Genomic DNA, 24,927 nt, shown 5'->3' on the forward strand with positions numbered 1-24,927 from the left:
CCTGCCTGTGACGGCCGGCACCGAACCACGATAAAGCATGGTCCCCTTAACTTTTGCGGTCGTCCAAGTGCCTTCGGCCTACAACGCCATACTTGGACGACCCGGACTAAACGCCCTCAAGGCGGTTGTCTCGACTTACCATCTCCTCGTTCGGTTCCCGACCAGAAACGGGGTCGAGGAGATGCGCGGAGACCAACAGCTCGCTCGTCGATGCTTCCAGATCTCCGCTCAAAACGACGAGTTGAGGGGCTCCCTGACGATCGACAAACTGGACCAACGGGAGAAGAAAGAACGGGGTTCGCCAGCCGAGCAGCTCGTGTCGATCCCGATGGCGGAAAATCCTGACCGGAAGGTATGGGTCGGGTCTCAACTGCCCGACCCCGAACGACGACGATTGACGGAGCTACTAACGGCCAATGCCGACATATTTGCTTGGTCGGCAGCAGATATGTCGGGCATCCCCCCAGAGACAATAACCCACCGACTCAACGTCGACCCGACGATGAGGCCGGTGAGATAGAAGAAGAGGTCCTTCGCTCCAGAGAGACAGAGGGCCATCGATGAAGAAGTGGACAAGCTGCTAGAAGCGGGCTTCATCCAAGAATCCACATATCCCGATTGGCTCGCCAATGTTGTCATGGTCAAAAAGGCCAACGGGAAGTGGAGGATTTGCATCGACTATACCGACCTGAACCGAGCCTGCCCAAAAGATAGCTTTCCACTTCCAAAGATCGACCAGCTGGTAGACGCGACGTCCGGGTTTCGACTGCTCAGCTTCATGGATGCCTTCGCCGGATACAACCAGATCCGGATGGCGCCTGAAGACGAGGAGCACACTGCCTTTGTGACCCCCAAGGGCCTCTACTGTTATCGGGTGATGCCCTTCGGACTGAAGAACGCCGGCGCCACCTACCAGCGACTTGTCAATAAGGTCTTTAAAGACCAGATCGGGCGCAATATGGAGGTATACGTGGATGACATGTTGGTGAAAAGTGCGTAGATCCCGGATCATGTTCGGGATTTCGAGGAGACCTTCCGCACTCTACGACGACATCGAATGAAGCTTAATCCGACCAAGTGTGCTTTTGGGGTGACCTCGGAGAAGTTCCTCGGATTCTTCATTTCTCAGAGAGGGATCGAGGCCAACTCTGAAAAAATAAAGGCGATCATCGACATGCGTCATCCGAACACCAAGAAGGAAGTCCAGCAGCTGAACGGAAAAATCGTCGCTCTTAGCCGGTTCATTTCCCGATCAGCTGAAAGATGCCTCCCATTTTTCAAAACTTTACGGCAGGCAAATAGTTTTTCTTGGTCGGATGAGTGCCAACGGGCCTTCGAAGATTTGAAGAAGTACTTGGCTTCCCCGTCGCTGCTCGTAAAGTCGCAGGTCGGGGAGACCTTGTATCTCTATTTGGCCACATCCTCTGAGGCGGTCAGTTCGGTGCTCGTCCGAGAAAATGAGAGCCGAATCCATCAGCCTATCTACTATACCAGCAAGGTACTCCACGGCGCCGAAGCCCGATATTCAGAGACGGAAAAGATGATTTTTACCCTGACCGTCTCCGCACAGCGACTCCGTCCATACTTCCAGGCTCATGCCATAGTGGTTCTCACCAACCAGCCCCTGAGGGCGATATTGTGCCGATCGGACACATCGGGACGACTGACGAAGTGGGCGATAAAGCTCAGCGAGTTCGACATTCAGTACCGACCGCGGCCTGCCTTAAAGGCTCAAGTCCTGGCCGACTTCATCGTCGAGTGCCCGACCACTGACCAAGGGTCGGGAGCTGCGGACCCTGGACGAGATATGGTCCCCGAGCCAGACCCGGTCTCCACATGGGTACTGCACATCGACGGAGCTTCAAACGCTCAAGGGAGCGGGGCCGGGTTCCTGCTCACGAATTTGGATGGGGTAGTCACCGAGTACGCCCTCCGATTCGATTTGAAGGCTTCCAATAACTAAGCCGAGTACGAAGCACTCCTCGTCGGATTGAGGATGGCAAAGGAACTCCGGATCGACAGTCTCCGGGCATTCTCCGATTCTCAACTGATCGTGGGACAGGTCAAAGGCGAATTCGAGGTGCGAGATCCAGCCATGGCCAAATATCTCCAGAAAGTAAGGGATCTCGTAACGTGCCTCAGGTATTTCGAGATTTTCCACATTCCTAGGTCGGAGAACGCCCGAGCCGATGCACTCTCCAGACTGACGACTTCGGCCTTCGATTCTTTGGGTCGAACATTCGTGGAGAACCTCGAGCAGCCGAGTATTGATCGGGTCGAAGAAATACTACAACTGGCTGCTGAACCAAGCTGGATGGATCCGATTGTTCGGTTCTTGACTGACGGAGTCGGTCCTGAAGATCCCGCGGAGGCCAAACGGCTCCGATGGTTGGCCTCCCAATATGTGATCATGGATGGCCGACTCTACAAAATGTCGTTCTCCCTTCTCTTGCTTAGGTGCTTGGGACCGACCGACGCGGACTATGCTCTCCGAGAAGTGCACGAAGGGATCTGCGGGAATCACTTGGGGGACAAGTCTCTAGCCTACAAAGTCCTGCGACAGGGTTACTACTGGCCTACCATGAGAAAGGACGCGGCCGAGTTGGTCCGGAGGTGCGAACCTTGTCAGAAGTATGCTAACGTTCAGCACCGACCGGCCAGCCAAATCACTCCTATTGTTGCTCCATGACCCTTCGCTCAGTGGGGGGTCGACATTCTTGGTCCTTTTCCTCCGGCATCGGGTCAAAGAAAGTTCATAGTTGTCGCCATTGACTACTTCACCAAATGGGTGGAGGCCGAACCCTTGGCGCAGATTACCGAGCGGAAGATGGAGGACTTTGTCCAAAAATCTATCATCTTCAGGTTCGGGTTGCCACATACTATCATCACCGACAATGGGCGACAATTCGACAACCAAAACTTCAGAGACTTCTGCGCAAGGTTTCACATCACACACTGACTGACTTCAGTCGGGCACCCACAGTCCAACGACGAAGCCGAGGTGACCAACCGGACCTTACTCCACGGACTCAAAACCCGACTAAATGAAGCCAAAGGCCTCTGGGTCGATGAGCTAGGCTCCGTCCTGTGGGCTTACCGAACGACCCCCCGCGTTCCGACCGGGGAGTCGCCTTTCAGCTTGGCCTACGGGACGGAGGCGATGATCCCACTTGAGGTTGGACTGCCGTCTACAAGGGTCGAGCAGTATCAAGAGCCGGACAACTGCGATTGTCGGAGGGCCGACCTAGACCTCCTCCCCGAACTGCGAAACGAGGCTCAAATTCGCATGGCTTCATACCGACAGAAGGTAGCTTGGTATTACAATGCCAAAGTCAGACCAAAGCTCTTCAGGCCTGGTGACTTGGTCCTGAGAAAGGCAGAAGTCTCGAAGCCCCTGGACCAAGGGAAGCTGGCTCCAAACTGGGAAGGGCCCTACACGGTAGCAGAAACCTATGGTTCGAGAGCCTACCGACTGGAGACTCTGGGAGGGAAACCCATTCCCCGAACGTGGAACGCCGACAACCTGAAGTTGTATCACCAATGAACTTTGTACTTGTCCAGTCGGAATACGAATCCAGTTTGAGATCTCGGAGTTTTAACTCTTCGACTAACGATCGGCGCTCACCAAGGTCGAGCCCCGACATGCCGACTCGGACTTGGTATCCGTCTGAAACCGACGATCCTATCGTCGGTGATGCATCGGACTCTTACGAGGATCGATATATCTACATGGACGGGGGTCACACTCCTCCGACCTTCGACGATACATCGGACTCCTACGAGGATCGATGCATCTACATTGACGGGAGTTGACACTCCTTCTACGATTGGACTTTCGGGTCAGACCATCGGCTAACATGCCGATCGAGCCCCGACCAAAGTAAGGCGGAATGCCTGCGCGACCGCCGTCGCGACTCCCAACCGAGCTACGGCCGGTCGAAGGATATTCGGCTTGCCACCGTCTATCGCACAATGCGACCTCGGTCGCATTCATGATTAACCGACCGGGCTACGGTCGGCCGGAAGATATTCAGCTTACCACCGTATATCGTGAGGCACAGTACGGATAACCGACACAAGAGTATCGGGGTCCGACTTATCGGTGCTCTCCCGACTAAATACGCCGGACGACATCCGACTGAACGCATCGGAAGAGACTCGACTACCACACTTATCCCACGGTTGGTCGGCTTCCGACTCAACGGACGCGCCCGCCTCATGGCCGGAGGAAGGACGCCCGACTTACGGCCTCGACCACCGAAGGTCGGTCCAAAGTCGGGACTTGTCCTACCTGCGTGACGGCACGAGTTGCCAAACGTCCTAACCGACCTATATGAGTTAGCGACTTACGAAGGCATTCAACAACACACAAGAGAAAGAAGAACAAGCAGAGAAAAAAGTAAAGGACTGATTTCATTCAAGGTCAAAAGGAGTTTACAAAATCGGGCCGAAGCCCAGTTACAATAGTTCTAAGAGGTAAAACGAAAAAAGATAAAAGCCGATGAGACCGCGGTCATCCTTCCGAGTCGATCTCCTCGACCGACGGAAGATCGGGGATGACCGGCGTATCCACCATGATCGACGCTGGGTCGACGGCCGAAGCAGGATCGTCGGTCGGTGGGGAGCTGGCACTCGGCGTCGGGACACGAGTCGCAGCCATCTCTCCTTCGGCCACTTGTTCCTGGATGGCCTCCCCCGCCACGACGACGCCTCCCGATGGCGGGTCGGCCATCTCTTCAGTAACTTGCTCCTCGGTCCCTAGCGGGACGATACTGCTGAGGTCCAGCTCCGGGTACAGGGCTTGGACCGCATCCCGACCGTCCTCGTACCTCACCCGGTACGACGCGAAGCCGGACTCCAGCATTTCCTCCCGGTACTGGTCGGTGGCGTGAAAGTCGTCCACCGCCCGACTGGCCGACTCCTTCGCCGACCTCACTTTCGCTTCCACCCGACCGAGCGAGTCCCTTACCGACTCTGCCTCTGCCTTCGATATGTCGGCGTCGGCCTGGGCGATTGACAGATCCTCCTCAGCCTTGGCAAGTCTTTCCAGGCTGACTCGAAGCTGCTCGCGCTCACCCTCGAGTTCGGCGGCAACACCGTCGTGCTCGCGCCGCAGACGGTGCACGGTTCGACCCTTGCGTTTGGCTTCTTTTTTGGCCGACCTTAGCTCGGACCTGAGGCGGGAGACTTCATCCACCAACTTGGCCTCCCGGTCGGCCAACTGCTTCAGGTGGTCGACCAGCATTGCCCGGTCGGCTTCGGCCGCCGCCGACCTTTCTTTCCAAGCCGCCCGGATGTTCCCGAACCTCCGGTATCCGGCTTCGAGTTCCGACATGGTGTAGATCAACTGCCGACGCAAGCGTTTCGTCAGAAAAGCAAAGTAACGAAAATGCTAAGTAAAAAGGAGGCGAAACGAAACTTACCTCGACCATGGTCGGGTAGAATGAAGATAACATCTCGGTCACTTGCCGAGACCTTAGCGCCTCCACGTCGGCTGGGAGGAGGATTCCCTGGCACAGCCTCCTGGCCAGGTTGTGGTCGTTCAACACCGACGCCCCTTCGGGGAACTGTGCGCTGGGCGGCACGGTGCGACTCCCCGACCTCGTGTCGTCCGCGGGGTCCATCGGGGCCTTCCCTCGATCGGCCGTCCCGACCGACGGAACCGGCAGGGAGGGGATGCTCGAGTTTGAACCGGCACCCCCCGTTGCGGCCGCAGATGCCGCCAGATGGTGTTCGGCTTCCCGAACGTCATCTGGCGCCACCCCCACCGGCGAGGCCGCCGATGTCCCTTCGGCCTCTTCTTCCACCGGCCTCTCCTCCGGATGCGCTGTCGGAGCCGCGAGCGCTATCACCGGCTCCGATTGGTCGGTCGCCGACGCTTCGACGGTCGGCGCCGCTGGAGTGGGCTTCTTCGGTGGACGCGAAGGTCCTGCCCTCGATGCCGGCCTCTTCCTCGCTGCGTACTGTTGAATCTCGGCGTCGGTTGGTGCATCCTCGGAGGTGTCCCTGCGGTATCGACAGAAATATTAATCTGAGAACTGGAATAAGGGTCGAATAAAAAGAGGACCGGGGGATCGGACGATACCTAGTCGGGGGACCAAGCTCAGGCCGGCGTCATAGAGAGCTTGTTCGGTAACAAGCTCCCTCTGCTTCGGAACCGACATGTCTTTAAGTCAGTGAAAGTCCTCCCGATCGTCCGCCTCCACCCGGCTGTTGTCGTTTGCTTCGGTTCGGGGCACGCCCCAGTGGGAAGGGAAGCCCCAAGGAGAAGGAGATGAGATGAAGAAAAATTGGTTCTTCCACCTGTGGATGGACGATGGAAGACCAGTGATGAAGGAAAGACCCTTCCGGGGGTTGAAGAGCCACCACCCTCGGGCCTTAGGGTGGGGTCGGAGCACAAAAAATGCCCGGAAGAGCGAGATGCGAGGGTTGGTCGGCAGAAGCTGACACAACAGCGCGAAGCTGATTATCAGTCGGACGGAGTTCGGTGCCAGTTGCGCCGGACAGAGTCCATAATAATCTAGCAGATTCCGGACGAACTCCAAAATTGGAAGCCGAAGACCCGTGCGGAGATCTTCGACGTACAGCGCCAGTTGGCCCGACGGAGGGTTATTGACCCGACCGCCGGCCCCTGGGGCGGAAAGTTGAAACTGCTCCGGGATGCGATACTGCTCCCGAAGCCGATCAACGTTCGGCTCCGAAAGCGAGAAAACCTCAACTTCCGGAGTCGACCGAGAGTCATCGGTCGGATTTCCCGATCGAGCTCCCCGAGACGGATTTCCGGCCATCGCACCAGAACCGAAGGAAAAGCAAAGAAGAAGAGGAAGCAAAGAAGAAGAGGAAGGAAGAAGAGGAGATCACAAACCGAAAATGGACCCTTTGGGGAGCGGGAGGAGAGACGACTGCCGGCGATGACGGAGAAGTCGCCCGGACAGAGTCTCTGCAGCAAAAACGTCAAGAATGGGGTCTTGAGTGCGGATGGTCCTATATATATAGGGCCGTCCGACGGCCGAGATGCCCCCGCGCCGACCGAGGTCTCACGGATGTGCGACATGTGGCGGCCTCCGGGCCCTCCCTTCGGCTCGATAATTCGGCACGCCCATCCTGGGACGGCCGCACCGCCTTCATTTAATGCGAGGGGCGCCGGCCCAACCACCTCCGACACGTGGCGAAAGAGGCCACGGTTCCGAATTAAAGCGCCCGCAGCGATTCGCGTTCCCGATGGGATGCCTGGCAGCGCCCCGCGCTCCCAGAATCGGCGCTGGGCGACGGTTTGCGTTCCCTAGAAGGCGCCGGACATCCGATCGTCTGACACCGAATCGTCCGGCACCCGACCTCCTGACGCCGACGTGACACCTGACGCCGACGTGATACCTGACACCGACTGGATGCCTGACGCCAGCGGATCACAAGGCATTCATAGGACGCCTGACATCGCATCAACTCGTGGTACGGTCGGAATTGGGCACATAGTGATTCCACTCCTTGTCGCCCAGCGTTGCTGTCCAAGCAAGGGCATCGGCCAGCTCACCGTCCGACTCAGGAGTGGAGGGGGGCAACTGTTGGAGAATACCCGCCGACCGACCGACCGACCGACCGACTGACCGACCGGCGGACACCATCGCCGACCGATTAACGGCTCTACACCGACTGAGGATATGTCGGTCGGGCAGACCTTTTCTGCTCCCGACCGACTACACCAGAGAGTCCGATGGCCGACTCTCGCGACATGCCCGACTGACCGTCGGAGCGGCCCGAATCCCCACCCGACACAACACCGCTGGCCACCGACCTAAGGTCGGCCGACTCCTCCAATCACCGTACGGCTGCCAGAGACTGTCAGCCCTGACAGTGGCATGCGGCGCTGCCGTCCGAGGGCATTATCCTGCCTAGGGCATTGTCAACCCTAGTGATTTGACAGCCCCACGGCGATGTGACGCTTTCACGGTGACTCTGACAGTCTACAATAAGTTGACAATTCCTAAATTATCCGCGCCATTAATGATGGCACCGTACCACACTCCACTATATATATATCAGGGAGGGCAACAGTGCAGGAGGTGGAGAAAAAATAACAGGCTTGCTCCCTCTAACTCTCTCTCCCACTTTTCCTCGCTGAGCTCTCTGTCTCCATTTCACTGTTGCCCAGTCACCTCTCTGACTTGACCGTCGGAGGGTCCCGCCGGAGCCGCCTCCGGTCAGTGTGGACTTCTTTTTTTGCAGGCGCTCGTTCCCGACGATCAGGCGACGAGGAGATTGGCCGCAACAGATTTCATATCTATTTTCCTAAGAAGGAAGAAAAAACAAATACCATTACGGGTTGCCATATTGGATCATCGAATGATAGTAATATAAAAATATTATTTCTTGATTAAATATCCTCATTTATATTATATTAATATTATATTAATGTACAATAAATATATTAATATATTTATTAATAATATTTATCAACAAATATTTTTTACTAATAGATAATTAACAAATATTTATATTTATTAATAAATATAATATAGAATTTTTTAGTAATTAATATATTTATTTATATACCAAAATATACTATAATTTAATTATAATAATAAATATATTTTCTAATATATGTGTAATTAATTCAAAAAAAATATTAACTCATTTAAATGTATTTCAATATTCGAAATAGTTAATATTGATAGTGTTTATGTAACTGAGCCAAAATAACCAATAAATTGATTAAAATAAATTATTATCTAAATTGTCTATTTAAGGACATTGTTAGAAATTTAGCAATATGATGATATAAAATTACCTTCAAGCAAATATAATAATTTTTTTTCCAATGTTATTTTCTTAAGTAATTTTTTTGTCAATCAAATACGGTAAAATTTACTTTTCAAATATAGTAATCTTTTTCCAAGCAAATATAGTATTTTTTTCCAACTAAATAAACCCTTAAAGTTAAAGACTATTATGGTCAATGAATAAATTATTGACTTGGATGGATCATCTAAGATATTGTTGCACATCAAATATTTTTCAAACTTTTTAATTTTAAGGTCAATATTCATAAAATAAGAAATGTTTATGCAAGTAGAAAAGGATAATACAAAGTGGAATTAGAGGTTATAAAAGAGTTCAAAATTATCAAGAATAAAATAGCCAACAAAATTAGCCTACTGAAGCGCACCAATAAATATATGAAATGACATTTGGTTGAAGAATTTTAAATTTAATATTCAACAAGATTGTCATATCCTTGGGAAGTTTTGTTTCTTCCAAAATTTAAAGGAGCAAGTGATTTACTGTAAATTATATGACATCTTATGTATAAATATATTTTCCTAATGGTAGTAACTTTTTTAAGCAATATGGTGGTAGTTTGCATGCCACCACCAAGGTTTAAATCATAGGCCTCTTTCTAAGGTAATTCCCTTGGAGATGGGTGCCAAACATGAAACTAGAGTCCTATTAGCTCCTAGCTAGCAGCAATTATCAACATGTCAGACACTATAAGTCTTAAACCTTCATAGATGATTATTCCTTATCTTTTTTTTAAAGATATATGACACTATAAGTCTTAAACTATTAGGAATGTACATTGCCTATATCAGGAATATATAGAATATTAGGAATGTACATTGTCTAGAATATTTTTTACAATGGCATGTTACAGAATATTAGAATTATCCATTGTCTAGAATATTGTCTAGAATATTTTATAATTACTATGGCATGTTTTTGAATTGGGAGGATCACGTGATTGATACCGTGATCTCTCCAATTTCCTGCCTGTTTCTCTCTTCTTCATCTCTATATATAGATGTACATATCATAGTAAAATATAAGGAAGAGATCTTCTCCACTTGCTTGTTTTTATGTTTCTCCTCCTTTTCCTACATCTCTCAAGCTTTTCTTTCATATGGTATCAGAGCAGGGTCGCCATTGATCCAAGTCTTTTCCTCGATTAAGCGCTTACAGCAGGTTGTTGCTGAAGCGTCCTCTTGCACGTAGCTGGAGGCAAATAGTTGCTACATTTTGTCCTCATCAACATGTCCGATCAAATCGATCAGAGCACCACAATCGAATCTATGGTGGATGGTTCGTCATCGACCTTAAATGCTGCGCATGATCCGACATCTCCCTATTTCATCTCACCTTCAGAGAATCCTGAGAATGCCTTTGTGACATCTCTACTCAAGGGACCAAACTATCCTGCATGGCGAAGGGCCATTATCACTGCTCTTCGAGCCAAACGAAAAATTCGGTTTGTTGATGGGACACTTGCACGATCTATAGATGGATCGCGGGATCATTTTCTCTGGGATACGTGCAATTCAATGGTGATGTCATGGATCTACAACTCTGTTGTACCAAAAATCTATGACAGCATCTCTTTTTTTGAAAGTGCTCGAGATATTTGGGTCGATCTTGAGGAAAGATACTCTCAAGGCAATGCTCCTCGCATTCATGAGTTAAAGATCCAAATCTGGAGTTTCAGGCAAGGCAATGATATGACTATTGCCGCTTATTATGCCCATCTTCGTGGCTTGTGGGAGGAACTTACGACTTATTCCAAGGTGCCGACTTGTTCGTGTGGAGCCACTAGAGAGATCCAAGTTGAGAAAGAAGAAGAGAGACTACATCAGTTTTTTTTTGGTCTCAAGGACTCCTACGACACGTTGCGAGATCAGCTGCTGTCCATGGAGTCATTACCAACAGTTAATAAGGCATATGCCTTATTGATTCGAGGTGAAAAGCAGAGGAAAGTCGCCGCTGTTCGAACTTCTCAATCCGAAGTCGCGGCTCTCGCTGTTAAGCCCATGACAGAAAGGGCGAATAAAGAGATCGACTCCAAAGAAAGAAATAAAAAATATTTTTGATGCGACCACTGCAAGAAGACAGGATATACCCATGATAGATGCTTCGAGCTAATCGAGTACCCACCTGGATGGCAATCCAAAGATCGAGTTAAGGGTAGAGGCAATGGAGCCGAGACCGGTAGTCAGCACCAAGGAGGGGTTGCCATGAATGCTACTACACCATTGAATACAGACAGAATCTCTCCAATACCGGATCTTTCTCCTACACAATATCAGCAACTTATTTCCTTTTTTGGACAAGATAAGACTCAAAGTGCCGTAAATTTTGTTGGTAAGGCCTCTCTTGATTCTTTTCATCATTCTTGGATCCTTGATGGTGGTGCTTCCGAACACTTAACCTTTTGTAAGTCCTTTCTTCATGATATTGAACCTCTTGACAATGCACTCCCAGTTATTTTACCTATTGGAGTCAATATGCCTGTACATTCATATAGTGATGTTACTTTGACCAATGATATTACCTTGTACCGTACTTTATATGTTCCTAATTTTACTTGCAATCTTGTTTCAGTAAGCAAACTTGCTCGAGAACTTAATTGTGCTGTTCTCTTCTTTCTAACATTTTGTGCTCTACAGGACCTTACCACGAGGAAGCTGATTGGATTGGGTGAACTCCGGGATGGTATTTACTACTTCAAAAGTTTGGCAATACGTCCTGCATGGACAAATAAAGTCAATGTTTCGATTAATCTCTGGCATGCTCGATTAGGACATTGCTCTTACAAGCGTTTGAAACTTGTTCCTTTTCTTTCAAATACTTCTTTTGATTCCATAAATAATTGCTGTGACATTTGCTATCGTGCAAAACAGACAAGAAAGCCTTTTTCTTTGAGCATTAATAAATCTGCTTCACCATTTAATTTAGTTCATATTGATATATGGGGACCATATCGCACCCCATCATACACGGGAGCTCATTTCTTTCTCACTATTGTTGATGATTGCACAAGGGCTACTTGGGTTTATCTATTACAAAGAAAATCCGAGGCATACCAATGCTTTGTTAATTTTCATGCTATGGTCAAAAATCATTTTGATGCCAACATTAAACACATACGTAGTGATAACGCTCAAGAGTTTGTAGCCGAACCATTGAAATCACATCTTCTAAAACATGGGATTATATCACAAACTTCTTGTATTGGGACACCAGAATAAAATGGGGTGGTTGAGCGTAAACATCGACATCTATTAAATGTTGTCCGTGCTCTAAGATTTCAAGCCAACTTGCCTGTGTCATTTTGGAGAGAATGTGTTTTGACTGCCACCTATTTAATTAACTTGACACCTACACCAAAATTGAATGGCAAGAGTCCCTACGAACTCTTATTTCATAAACCACCCACCTATGATCATCTGAGAGTTTTTGGTAGCCTTTGTTATGTGCGTGAGACATCCAGTGATAAATTTCAACCTCGTTCTCGTGCTTGTGTGTTCGTTGGATACCCTCTTGGTCAAAAGGGCTATCGTGTATATAACCTTGAAACTCATGAAATATTTACTTCACGTGATGTTATCTTTCATGAGAAGACGTTTCCTTATTCTCAAACATTATCTTCTTTTTCTATTATACCTTCTTTTTCACAACCAAATCAGACTGATTATGATGTGGGATTTTCTTTGGCAACCAATAATTTACCTCATGTACCTAATTTGGATCAGACCCAAGGACAGATTTCAAACCCTATTCTTTCTCATGAGTCAGATCAAACACAAACCAATTCCATTGATTCGAACCAAATGTCAAGTTTGAACAGGACTCTTGATGCAATCGACACTATCTCTCCTGAGCAGGCTTCACCTTCTAAGACTATTGGACCTAATTCACGGTCCGTCAGAGATAGGAAGCAACCCGTTCAATTACAGGACTACATTATCGATGCTCCAAGAGTGGGGAGACCCCAGACACATCCGTCAATTCAGTGACCTCAGGTAAGTCTTATCCTATTTCTTACTACCTTACTTATTCTAAGCTTAATGCTTCCCATCGAGCTTTTATTTCAGCTATTACCTCTCATAAAGAACCTAAAACTTTTTCTTAAGCCGTAAAGGATCCTAAGTGGCGAGAAGCAATGGGGGCTGAGCTTACTGCTCTCCAGCAAAATGGCATTTGAACTTTGGAGCATCTACCACTCGGGAAGAAACCCATAGGATCGAGATGGGTATATAAAATTAAATACAAGGCCGATGATTCTATTGAGCGATACAAGGCTCGGTTAGTGGCAAAGAGATACACACAAATAGAAGGCTTTGACTACACCGAGACTTTTGCTCCGATGACTAAATTGACTACAGTACGGTGTCTCTTAGCTGTTGCTTCCGCTAAACATTGACAGTTACATCAGTTGGACATCAACAATACTTTCCTTCATGGCGATCTTCATGAAGAAGTATACATGACACCTCCGCCAGAATTTCTAAAATCAAGTGATATACGTGTTTGTCGGTTGCGTAAGTCTCTTTATGGACTCAAGCAAGCATCAAGACAGTGGTTTGAAAAGTTCTCCCACTCCTTGCTCCAATATGGTTGTACTCAATCTAAAGCCGATCACTCTCTGTTCACCAAACAGGATGAGGACTCTTTCATTGCCATTCTTGTTTATGTGGATGATATGATTATTACAGGGAATAACCCTTCGAAATGTCAGGCACTGAAACAATATTTGCAAAACAAGTTTCACATTAAAGACCTGGGCAACTTAAAATATTTTCTTGGATTAGAAGTGGCACGATCACCTTCGGGCATATTTGTATCATAACGAAAATATACTCTTGACATTCTCCAGGAGACCGGAATGATTGGGACCAAGCCCACAAAATTTCCTATGTAGCAACATCTCAAGCTCACGGCGGATGATGGAAAACTACTTGATGATCCAGGTCCATATCGTCGATTGCTGGGATGACTCATTTATTTGACTATTACTAGGCCTGATATTGCATACTCGGTGCATGTTCTGACACAGTTTATGCAATCTCCTCGGCAACCACACTTAGACGCCGCCTTCCGTATTTTGTGATATTTAAAAGGGTCTCCAGGTTAAGACATATTTTTTTCAAGTATCAACACCTTTCAGTTATATGCTTATTGTGATGCAGACTGGACAGGATGTCCCATGACAAGGCGCTCTACTACAGATTTTTATGTTTTCTTGGGAGATGCTCCGATTTCTTGACGTGCTAAGAAGCAGACAACAGTGTCTCGTTCCTCTGCAGAGGCCGAATATCGGGCTATGGCACACACTATCAGTGAATTACTATGGCTTCGAGCCCTCTTATCCGACCTCAGTGTTTCACATCATGGTCCCATGTTTCTTTATTGCGATAATCAAGCAGCTTTACACATTGCTGCAAATCCTGTGTTTCATGAGCGGACCAAACACAATTGTCATTTTGTCAGAGAGCGACTACAATCTCAAGACATTACTACACGATATGTTCCTACACATTGTCAGCTTGCAGATATCTTTACCAAAGCTCTCGGTTGTGATCATTTTCAAGAGATTCTATGCAAGTTGGGCATTCAAAATCTCTATGCGCCAACTTGAGGGGGACTATTAGGAATGTACATTGCCTATATCAGGAGTATATAGAATATTAGGAATGTACATTGTCTAAAATATTTTTTATAATGGCATGTTACAGAATATTAGGAATATCTATTGTCTAGAATATTGTCTAGAATATTTTATAATTACTATGGTATATTTTTGAATTAGGAGGATCACGTGATTGATACCGTGATCTCTCCAATTTTCTGCCTATTTCTCTCTTCTTCATCTCTATATATGGATATACATATCATAATAAAATATAAAGAAGAGATTTTCTCTACTTACTTTTTTTTTTTATGTTTCTCTTCTTTTTTATTTTTTTGCATCTCTCAGATTTTTCTTTGGCATAGACCTTCATAGACCATTATTCCCTACTAAAAAGATTTTGGTCCTCTTTTTTCGCCTTCCTCGTATCTCTTTTCAAACAGAAGTTCTTGCATTCGTACTAACTTTTAGCTGTCAAATCTAGTCCACTTTCCTTGGAGAAATATTTTTTAACAACAAACTCTGTAGATTTAGTGTTAGCATTCTTATTGTTATGTACAACATTGACTTAAGGTCAAAAAATCATATACAAAATCTTGTGGATAAGATGTATCTTCCTGGTGGCATCGGTATGGCTATTAGTTACGAAGTTGGCGAAGAATATGCATTTCATCTTGATCTTATCCTCGCACCTTCATCGATTTTCTCCTTCCATGGCATTTTTTGCTCTTTAAAACTTCCATCACCTGCACTTTTAGAAGTAGCAATAATTTATATAAGCTACTTGTGCTCAAACAAGCTCGAACAACTTACGAATGGACCAAGTTTAATATCAGAATTTATACTCAAAATTATTTTCGAACCAAGCTTGAACAAACCTAAAGTAATAGATGGATAGAAGTGAATAAGTCGGACAGAAAATTGATGAAATTAAAATCCCTAATATTAAAGCAAGGGTTTGCTTGAACTTGAACTGAATCAAGCATGTTGAAATAGGCTCATGTTGGTTTACTCGGAAACTATACTCGATCCAGTTTGCTCACTTATGAGACAAGCCACCCTCAATCCTCAGAACACTTCGTACTCCTGTGCCATCAATTTTTTTGTGCTATTAGCATGACATAGTAGCTGTTTTCGAGCACTTGTGAAATTATGTTAAAAAGCAACTTTGGTTGCAGAATATGCCTTCCGCAGCCAACCAATCATACGAGCAGCTTCTTGAAGAATTCTTGAGAATCTCTAAGCTGAGTGGATATAATCAACTCCTGCACAGGACCACATACATAAGACACGCCAACCTCTACCCTTGAAACAATTGGTACTCCTTTGTCACCAATATTCTGCACCATTAGCAAGACATAGTAGCTGCTTTCGAGCCCTTGTGAAATTTTCTACGCTAAGAGTACTTGCCGTCTGCAACCATAGGATACCTTACAGTATGGGCTTATACTTGAAGAATGCTTGCCCTTTCAACTTCAAGGACCACACACTTTTTCAATTCGTCCATACCTAGAAAGAGTCTCTAAGCTGCACCCCATGCATACTTCAAACGTACCTACCCTGCAAATGATGATACGCATCACCACAGTAGGGCCGTAGCTGAATTTTATCAAGGCTATTGTTTGGCTGTCTTGGAAGTGAAGGAAAGGAGATAAAAATGGTGGATATAATTTAGGCCATTCAGGCATAATCATGCACTAGTACGTGCAAGCAAAGTGATTCCAATGGAATGGTCATGGCTTGAGAGCTCACAACAATGCACTGGTCAGATCCAAATGGTGGTGTAACCAAGGTTACCAAACATAACAGACCCTCCTTTTCATGAGAACTACTAACAAACAAAAAAACAAGCACCTCTGCCAACAACCCAAGATCACGGGTAAAAAGAAACCCCTCTCCCCCCCCCCCCCCCCCACCCCATTTCCCATTACCTTTTCCACGTGCATGTCACGTGTAAAGAAGAGAAATGGCGAACACAAGCGGAGCAAGGCGACCGTTGGTTGCCCCGGGCCCACCCCCGGGACCGGTTTAGTCCGCTGTATAAAATTAGGTAAAATGCATTAAATAATACCTCACCTCACCCTAGAGAAGCCCGGTTTTGTAGGGCCGACGCCGTCACCGGAACCTGCCCTCGAAAAAGCGTCAATTTGTGCGCACCCGGCTGACGTGTCGGTATACCTGAGGGGCTGTTGACCGGGAGCACCCGGTCAAAGCCGCCCCGGGTCCTCACGCGGTCCTCGTCGCCTTAAAAACCCCGTCGAGCTGTCATCCGAGCCTGAGCCCCACTAGGCTCGGACAACCGTTTATTTCTCCCGAACCTAAACCATCACGGCAAAATAATAAACAACAAATAAAATAAAAGAGAAAATAATAACGCTCTCTGGTTTGCTACTCGGGGGAATCAGAAGCAGTGCTCATTTCGCCTTCTCTCCGAAGCCAAAATCATGACCAAGAAGCGAAGAAGCAGAGCAAACAAAGAGTAGAAGAAGAGAAGAGAAAAAGCCGAAGCTTCTCGTCAAAGTCTTCTCCACCACCCCACCCTCCTACTCACTTCCCTTCTTTGCTGTTCCACCATTAAAGCACTCACGCCCTTCCCACGAGAAAGCAATCTGGAATCTCCTCTCCATCCCCACTCCCACCATTCTTTCACGGATAAAGCCCACAAAGAGATTTATACTCTTTTTTTTCTTTAAATCCCAAACCCCACCATTTCCCTTCTCCATCACCAATTGTAGCTTTGAGGTATGCAAGGAAGGAAAAGAGTGATGAGCGGTGTGATGAAAGGAGTCGTGGTCGCTGTTGCTCGCCGCATTAGCAGCTTATTTTTAGTATTTTTGGTACTATTTTCTGTGTGTTGTCTTCCAAAGAAGACGTGGGCGATTCTGGATCCAGTGGACTTCCTCGCTCTGCAGGCGGTGAGGAAGTCGCTGGAGGACATGCCGGGGTCGGCGTTCTTCGCCGGGTGGGACTTCACCGGCGACCCCTGCGGCTTCCCGGGGGTCTTCTGCGCCGGCGACCGCGTCGTGGCCCTCGCCCTCGGCGACCCCCGCGCCGGGTCCCCCGGCCTCTCCGGCCGCCTCGACCCCGCTCTCGGCCGCCTCTCCGCCCTCGCCGAGCTCTCCCTCGTCCCCGGCCGCGTCATCGGCTCCATCCCCGACTCCCTCTCCCTCTGCTCCGACCTCCGCTTCCTCGCCCTCAGCAAGAACTTCCTCTCCGGCCCCATCCCTGACTCCCTCGGCTCCCTCCGACGCCTACGAACTCTCGACCTCAGCTACAATCAGCTCTCCGGCTCCATCCCTGCCTCCCTTCCCTCCATTCCGACGCTGGCTAACCTGGTTCTCTGCCATAACCGCCTGTCCAGCTCCATCCCGACCTTCCCCGACGGGGCGCCGCTCCTCCGCCTGGATCTCAAGCACAACGACCTCTCCGGCCCGGTCCCGGCGCTGCCGCCGTCCCTCCAGTACCTCTCCCTCTCCTCGAACCGGCTGGCCGGCCGGGTCGACGGGGTGCTCCCCGGGTTGACCCGGCTCAACTACCTGGACCTCAGCATGAACCAGCTGGAGGGCCCCATTCCGGGCTGCGTCTTCTCCTTCCCTCTTGCATCCCTCCAGCTGCAGCGCAATGTCTTCTCCGGCCCGGTGGCGCCGGCGGCCGCGGCGGATGTGGCGATCCCGGTGGTGGACTTGAGTTACAACCGGTTATGGGGGCCGGTGCCGCCGCAGCTGGCGGCGGTGGGGAGGCTGTATCTGAATAACAACCGGTTCACCGGGGAGGTGCCGGGGAGATTGGTGCAGGGTTTGATGGGGGGAATGCAGCTGCTGTACCTGCAGCACAATTATCTGACAGGGGTGGAGATCAGCCCGACGGCGGCGATACCGGTGGGAGCGTCGCTGTGCCTGCAGTATAATTGCATGGTGCCGCCGGTCGACGCCCCATGCCCGGTCAAGGCCGGGACGCAGAAGACCCGGCCTACCGACCAATGCCCGGAGTGGCAGGGATGATGGAACAGGGGAAAAGGAAGAAAGAACAGAGAATTTCATCTTATACTATTCTTTTATTTATTTTGGAGGTATTTTTTTTTGGATGTGGATGACAGTGAGGGGAAATAAGGCATGGTGGTGGTCGAGATTTTGGGTTGAGCTGTTGTTAAGATGTTATTAAAGTTATATATAATTATGTGATTTTATTGATATTTACTAGAGGTAATGTGCATAGTATAATTGTAATGTGTAGAAATGTTGGATTTAGTGGGTGTTGGCTTTGCTGTTATGGATGTTGGATGAGTAATTTGCGCATTCATATGTGATGTGATTCTATGGTATTAGTTGGAATTGGAATTAGTTTGATGGTATTGTGCTGGGCTATGTAGGCTGATTTAATTTGATGAAAAATTTAGTTCAAGTTCCAGTTCTGTTTTTTTTTTTTTTTTTTTTTTTTTCCTTTTTGGAAATTTATCATGACATGGTTTGTTTTCTTGATGGTGTTGTCTGCCCATGAGACTTGGGATGTTGTACTTGGGTTGCCAGACTGATAATTCACTCCCCTTGGGGGTTTTAGAGGATGGCGGAAGGTGGTACAAGAGTGATGTATGCCGCGTGATTCGAAGAACTAAAAGAAAGGTTTGAAAAATAAAAAATATAATTTTTTTTTTTAGATATAGAAGGATAAAACGGTCTGAATATCAAATCTCTCCTGACTGTCTCACGACCGATATTTGATATATCTCCATTAATCAGCAGAAAATGACAATTGGCTCGTTAACGATGTACACCGAAAATAATGTACATCAAAATTAAAGCACGTTATTTTTTAAATTTCATCGACTGCTCTATTTTTTATGACCATGATTACCTACTGATGTGATTTTTTATTCTGTCTAAAAATCATGGGCACCATTTTTTAGTGACAACGACAATATATTTTTGATAAATCAGAATTTATATATTTTTTTTTATATCGAACTCGAAAATAAGAAGACATGTGTTAGTAATAATTTATCATCTAGACCAAAGACATGAATCAAGCATATGTTGGAGATTACAGGATCGAAGCATTGTTGGAGATGAATGTCCGATTTCGAAGGTAGATATGTCTCTCCAAATCCTAAGAGAATTTTGAAGAAAATTATTCAGTACATAGCTTGAAAAATCTCCAATCCTAACTTCGACCCCCGATGATCCTTACATCCGATAATCTTCCTATGCAGAACACCAGACTCCAGCTAGTCCTAACTTCGACTTGTGACCAAGACTCTGCCAACTGATCCCAGTCTTCATAGTAGGCTAACATCTGGATAGATCAATCCCCCACTTCGGACAGATGGTACGACCCCTATCGATCTTTATCCTAGTGAGCACAACTGACCCCGACCGCCTCTTTCCTTCAGCTCCCATATGCTTCAGACTGCTCCGAAATCTCCTCAATCGAAACTAGTCCGATCCTGCATGCCCCTTATTTCAAATTCAAAAGTGTTTGCAACACTCAGCTAACCCCGAAATATTTAAGGCAGATGTGACTACCCAGGACCAAAGATCTTCATGTCCAAATAGGCCGGCCAAACTTTCTGAAATGGCTTTTCAGCTCTCGCCTACAAAATGACCCATAGGAGACTCCTAAGATACGCACGCATAATCTTTCTCAGTACTCCTTTACTATTTCTTCTGAGATTTGACTTAAACGTCGAAGGATCTTCGCTAGAGCCAACTTCAGTAAAAATTCATCTTGCAAATCTTTCTTATGAAAAAAACGCACTACTACTTCAACTTTCCTGACCGAATGTCGGATTCCAGCAGCAACAGAGACTAAACTTGAAGGCTAAAAATGACGTACATTATGGATAGCTGGCCTTGCCCGGCTGATTAAAATCTACTTTAACAGCTGTGCCGGTGTCTCATTGTTCCATTCCGAAGCAAACAATATCAAAAATTAAAACGCTACTGGGAGATTTCTTGGGGAAGTGATGGTCATGGTACTTGTAGAAGACTATATGTACACAAGCTTTGATTGCTCAACACAAAAAAAGACCGGAATCATTATGGTGTGCTCCGCCTCAACCGGCACAGTTATATAATCTGTAAGGTGATCAGTGAGACGCAACCATCGTACTCGCTAATGTTAAATGGTTCGTCGTTGTACGTAGTTACCCGGTTGACGATAAAAGATAAGGGATGGAAAGCCACGACGTCATCTGCATAATTTCTACGCGTCCAAAATGTTCAAGATTTGAAGCCACTGGACGAACAGTGCTATGACGGTAAGCCAACGTATCTTCAATGTTTGGTTGGGCATTTAATTTCTTTTGTAAATTCATCATACGTGATGCACCATTAGCTTGAGGTTCATGGACAAGAAGGCATCCCAAATTTGCTACTTGTATCAGACTCCGGCAGCCAAACAACTCAGTTGATTCTTTCAAAATATTTACATATATCAGCAATATGATGATGTGTACTTGCATTACAATGCAACCGACAACGTGGCAATGCATAGCAGTAGAACCATGGGTCAAATGAACCTGGGTAATATTACTCATCGGGGTCATCGTCTGATCACTATGCACAATAATTTACAGGGAAATGATGCGCTCTCCTTCCCCACACCTGCAGAGCTGAGAGAATTTATTTTCAGAACGTACAGTTAAAACCAGGGGTGCCATGTAGGGTCCATCATGCACAAGCTCCTGGGGGCCAAGGCTGCTTCAACCAGATCCGTCACACCTCGTTGAACCGACTGTGGGAGTTCGGTGGAGTCCTCCTGAAAAGAAAAAAAAAAGGATCGTGTCAGATGATGCTGAACATGGAAGGAAAAAGTAGTGATGAAGGAAGCATATTCACAAGCTGCTTCGTTCACCCAAACTTGATCACAAAATAAGATTTTTATGGGCTCAATAAAACCAGGAAACACTTGTGGATCTGAAGAATTTTTTAATTAATTAGCAAAAGTGAATCATATAATGTGATTATCCATAAGAACTTTGCAAAGATACAGCTCAATCACTGATAACCATGCTGACTCATTTATTAGTCGATGCTGATCCACATAATTCAATGGATCATTCCCAGAATCACAATCAAGGTCTTAAAATTTCATCTAGAAAAGAAAAGAAAGAAAATCTACAAGCAGGTATTGAGAGACTAGGTCCATCAACATTCAACTTCTACTACTCTGCGACTTTCCAGAACTTAGTATAAGTTAGAAACCTTATAAACTTGATCATTTCACAAGGCACCAATTTTATCTAACCCAGTTCATACGGTGCAATTATAAATACTCTTGAATGTAATAAAACAAAGTTCGTACCTCTTCTGAGACACTCTGTGGTGCAATTCCTCTAATACGGCCTATGACATGATCGACATTAGTAGTCACCTTCAGCTGGAAGTCCATAGGATTGATCCCACCAACTAGTGGTGCTGAATGATTTCCTAGTGGCCTTCTCCATGACCAAGATAGCAGCTCGTCTCGGAAGAACATGGCTAAATGATGCCATATGTGCTCGTTTTGCTGAAAATACACATATATGCACTTAACATGTATTGTGGCAGGGCAAAAGATTCAATAGACAAACAACCGTTAACCAATGAACATGTCTGATAAGGAAAATGACTAATATGTAATCCAACACCCCAGAACTTAACCACTTAACTATGATTTTTAGCTTTTGTTCGTTTTTATTCTTCTCCTTTAAGCGATTTAATCTTGAGTGATTTCATTTTCATGGAAAAGAGAACTTAAGGTGCCCATAGAATTTTGGATTGTCCTAGTTCCGGATCGCTAGATCTGAGATGCTAGAAATAAACGAGCTGGTGGGAAAATTATTGTCAAAGAACATTTTTGGGGAAAAAGAAGGCAGTGTTAGTGTTTTAGTAAAATTTCTGTATATTACTAACTGGGCCAACATATGATAGTTCTACATTTGGATAAGTACACTATTGACTTCCGAGGGATCTCTAGTTACAGCAAAGTTGTATGCAGCTACCAAGTTAGAGAGAGAGAGAGAGATGCAGAGACCTTTAATTTCTCTATTATGACACTCCCTTACTTAATGATCCAGATAGCATTAGTTTACAATTTTCATTACCATCCATCAACAATTATAAGCGGAACAAGATCTTACCTTGGGTGAAATTATAGACTGTGCAGCAGCACACATGGCAGATACAATAAGACCTTCCACACCAAAATGGGAGAAGAAAGCTTGCATGTTCCGAGTCAACCTAAAGGGAACTGGTTCATTAAACTCAATCATTCCATTAGCATCATAAGCTGCAGGAAAGATTATATCAATTAGCCTTTGGACAAAGGTGTACAGGTACTGACCATTTGCACAATTTTTTTTCTTAAAAAAAAAAAAAAATCAACTGTTACCTGGATGAAAATCAGTTTGGAATATCTTCCCAGTGTTCTTCGCAAATAGAATCTTATTTGGAGACCTGCCCCCAATCTGCAGTATGTATGACATAAAACAAGAAAGTGCAAGCTGGATGGCAAATTGTTTCTTGAAAGTCCAAAGATGATTCCCACTTGGGAGAGTCTTGTACATGAACTGGGAGAAAATGTTGTCATTAACAATGTTTTTTGTTATTTCATTGTACGCCTGCAATCGCAATTCCAGTACTGCTTCAGGCGAGACCTGTCCTGAGATGGCTTGATTGAGTCGTTCCTTGAATAGGGTAATGGGCATATCTGCTTCTCGATTGTGCCGTGCGCAATTGATCTCATAGACCTCAAGAAATGTGCTATACATCAAGTCATCCTCCACCATTCGTACCTGAAAAAGAACAGGCACTTTTAGAACATAATCCAAGAAGAAAAAAAGAGAATACATGGGAAAAAAGGACAAGGAATGTTCATTGTGATAGTAAACAAGAAGAGACCTGTGACCAAACAGGTATTATTATCGGAGTATGGATAGATAGATGACGCCTCCTTGATTCCTTGTGCTTATCGAACATTTTGTTTAGTACACGAAAGAGTTGAAGCATACGTTCATCACTCCTAGCATTCGGAGTCAATGATGTCTGCACAATGAAATGGCGTTGGGAACCATCAGAGCCTATGAGTGTCAGGCGCCGGAAACTGCTGCCATGCCTCCGCACAATTGGAATATCAGATCCAACTCTGTCCAACTTTATTGTATGATCAGGTGCCACTTCCTGGAGAAACAAATTGCAACTTGAATAAATGCACTTTTTAAGCACAAAGGTAATTTTCACATTTCAAGTTTTCAACTAAGAGCAAAAACCACCAAGAAAAAGCTGAATATTAGTGCTGATTGTAGCAATTTCAGACCAACCTGGTCGGTAAAATACTGCCCTGGAATTTCCACATCAACAACATGAAAATCACGCAATACTTTACTCTCTTCTTCAAGTTTTAGGACAGCAGGAAATCTATCTTCAACATTGCTCTGGAGAACATTTTTCCAGTGCTTCAACCGTTCCGTCAGTTCAGAGAGTGTGGCAGGAAAAGTTGCTGTGCTCTCTGGGTCAAGATCACGCTCAAAGTCCTGTTTATATTCTCTTACAAAATCAACATGCTTGTTTACAGCATCTGCTGAAAAGCAAGCTTTGCAAACACCGGAGAGCTCCTTCTTTAAAGATGGGGGAACCTCCCCTGTAGTGGCTGTTGGATATTTGTAGCAACGATGCAGCAAAGCATTAACCACAGCCAAAAGTCGTTCCTCAGGAAGAGTAACAAATCTTGATCCAATTTCAGATAGTAAAACCTGGAAAGAAAAATCCAAAGAATCATGAATTATCAGGAAAAGAAAAACATGTATTGGAAAGTAGTCCTTGATACCTGCTGGGTGCTGTGAATAATAGCATATCAAAATCATGATGGTTTGTTGGCTATACTATTCAGTCACTTAAAAGCCATTTTTACAAGAAGTGGAAAATATTCTAATTAATCTACAAATGACTGTCCTTCTTAAATTTAACAACAGTACATTTTGCATTTTCAAAACACTCTCTTGATGTGCTTTATGCATTTAAACCACATAGGATTATTTTGGATACAATTTGAAATGTCATGCCTGTAAGTGGTTCCATATGGAACCCTATAAGAATTATTGACCGTCAGTATATCCCTTCAAGTGTTGATCCTAGGCCACTTCTCCATCGAAAGATGGAGTTTAATGATGATGCTTCTTTGTGAAAACATGGGGAAAAAAAAATTCAAGATTTTAATGGACATTGATTCGCAAATAATGCGGGCAAGAAACAACACAATTGTCAATATTGCTACGCGAATACATTGCAATGGTTTCACCAACTAGGGAAGTTCCTTATAACACTTATGTCATCGAAGTTCCCTGAATCATCCTACTTTATCTTCGACAGCTCACTACCAACCAAGTAAAACTGATTCAACAGTAGCTCATGTTTTAAGAAACTACTGCATCTTGCGATGTGACCATTGTATGAGCTAACAGATACAAGACATGCCACTGCCCAAATTCAAAAGAATTATACTTTCCATCTTCCTCAGAAAGTCAAAGGACTCCTTGTCAGCAGTACATATTTCTTTCC

General features: G+C 46.0%; 3 protein-coding genes across 3 annotated transcripts in view; 2 read left to right on the plus strand and 1 right to left on the minus strand.

Moving 5' to 3' along the window:
- The first annotated feature begins 10,064 nt into the window (after nucleotides 1-10,064).
- LOC140855837 (uncharacterized) lies at nucleotides 10,065-14,040 on the plus strand. Its single transcript, XM_073252924.1, has 4 exons — nucleotides 10,065-10,563; nucleotides 11,368-11,478; nucleotides 13,823-13,895; nucleotides 13,956-14,040. The coding sequence occupies exons 1-4, from the start codon at nucleotides 10,065-10,067 to the stop codon at nucleotides 14,038-14,040; spliced, it is 768 nt and encodes a 255-aa protein (XP_073109025.1).
- A 2,730-nt stretch (nucleotides 14,041-16,770) lies between these two features.
- LOC105032171 (uncharacterized) lies at nucleotides 16,771-18,763 on the plus strand. Its single transcript, XM_010906538.4, has one exon. The coding sequence runs from the start codon at nucleotides 17,140-17,142 to the stop codon at nucleotides 18,394-18,396; it is 1,257 nt and encodes a 418-aa protein (XP_010904840.2). The 5' UTR covers nucleotides 16,771-17,139; the 3' UTR covers nucleotides 18,397-18,763.
- A 2,034-nt stretch (nucleotides 18,764-20,797) lies between these two features.
- LOC105032166 (transcription-associated protein 1) overlaps nucleotides 20,798-24,927 on the minus strand; it is a 68,481-nt gene continuing 64,351 nt past the window's right edge. Inside the window, exons 31-36 of the mRNA XM_010906533.4 lie at nucleotides 23,691-24,122; nucleotides 23,272-23,550; nucleotides 22,763-23,165; nucleotides 22,512-22,660; nucleotides 21,695-21,898; nucleotides 20,798-21,148 (exon numbers count right to left, since the gene is read on the minus strand). Of these exons, the coding sequence (XP_010904835.1) occupies nucleotides 21,032-21,148; nucleotides 21,695-21,898; nucleotides 22,512-22,660; nucleotides 22,763-23,165; nucleotides 23,272-23,550; nucleotides 23,691-24,122 (1,584 nt within the window). The 3' untranslated portion in view covers nucleotides 20,798-21,031. The remainder of the gene's footprint in view (nucleotides 21,149-21,694; nucleotides 21,899-22,511; nucleotides 22,661-22,762; nucleotides 23,166-23,271; nucleotides 23,551-23,690; nucleotides 24,123-24,927) is intronic.

The sequence above is a fragment of the Elaeis guineensis genome, chromosome 1 (assembly GCF_000442705.2).
Source record: "Elaeis guineensis isolate ETL-2024a chromosome 1, EG11, whole genome shotgun sequence".
NCBI lineage: Eukaryota > Viridiplantae > Streptophyta > Magnoliopsida > Arecales > Arecaceae > Elaeis > Elaeis guineensis.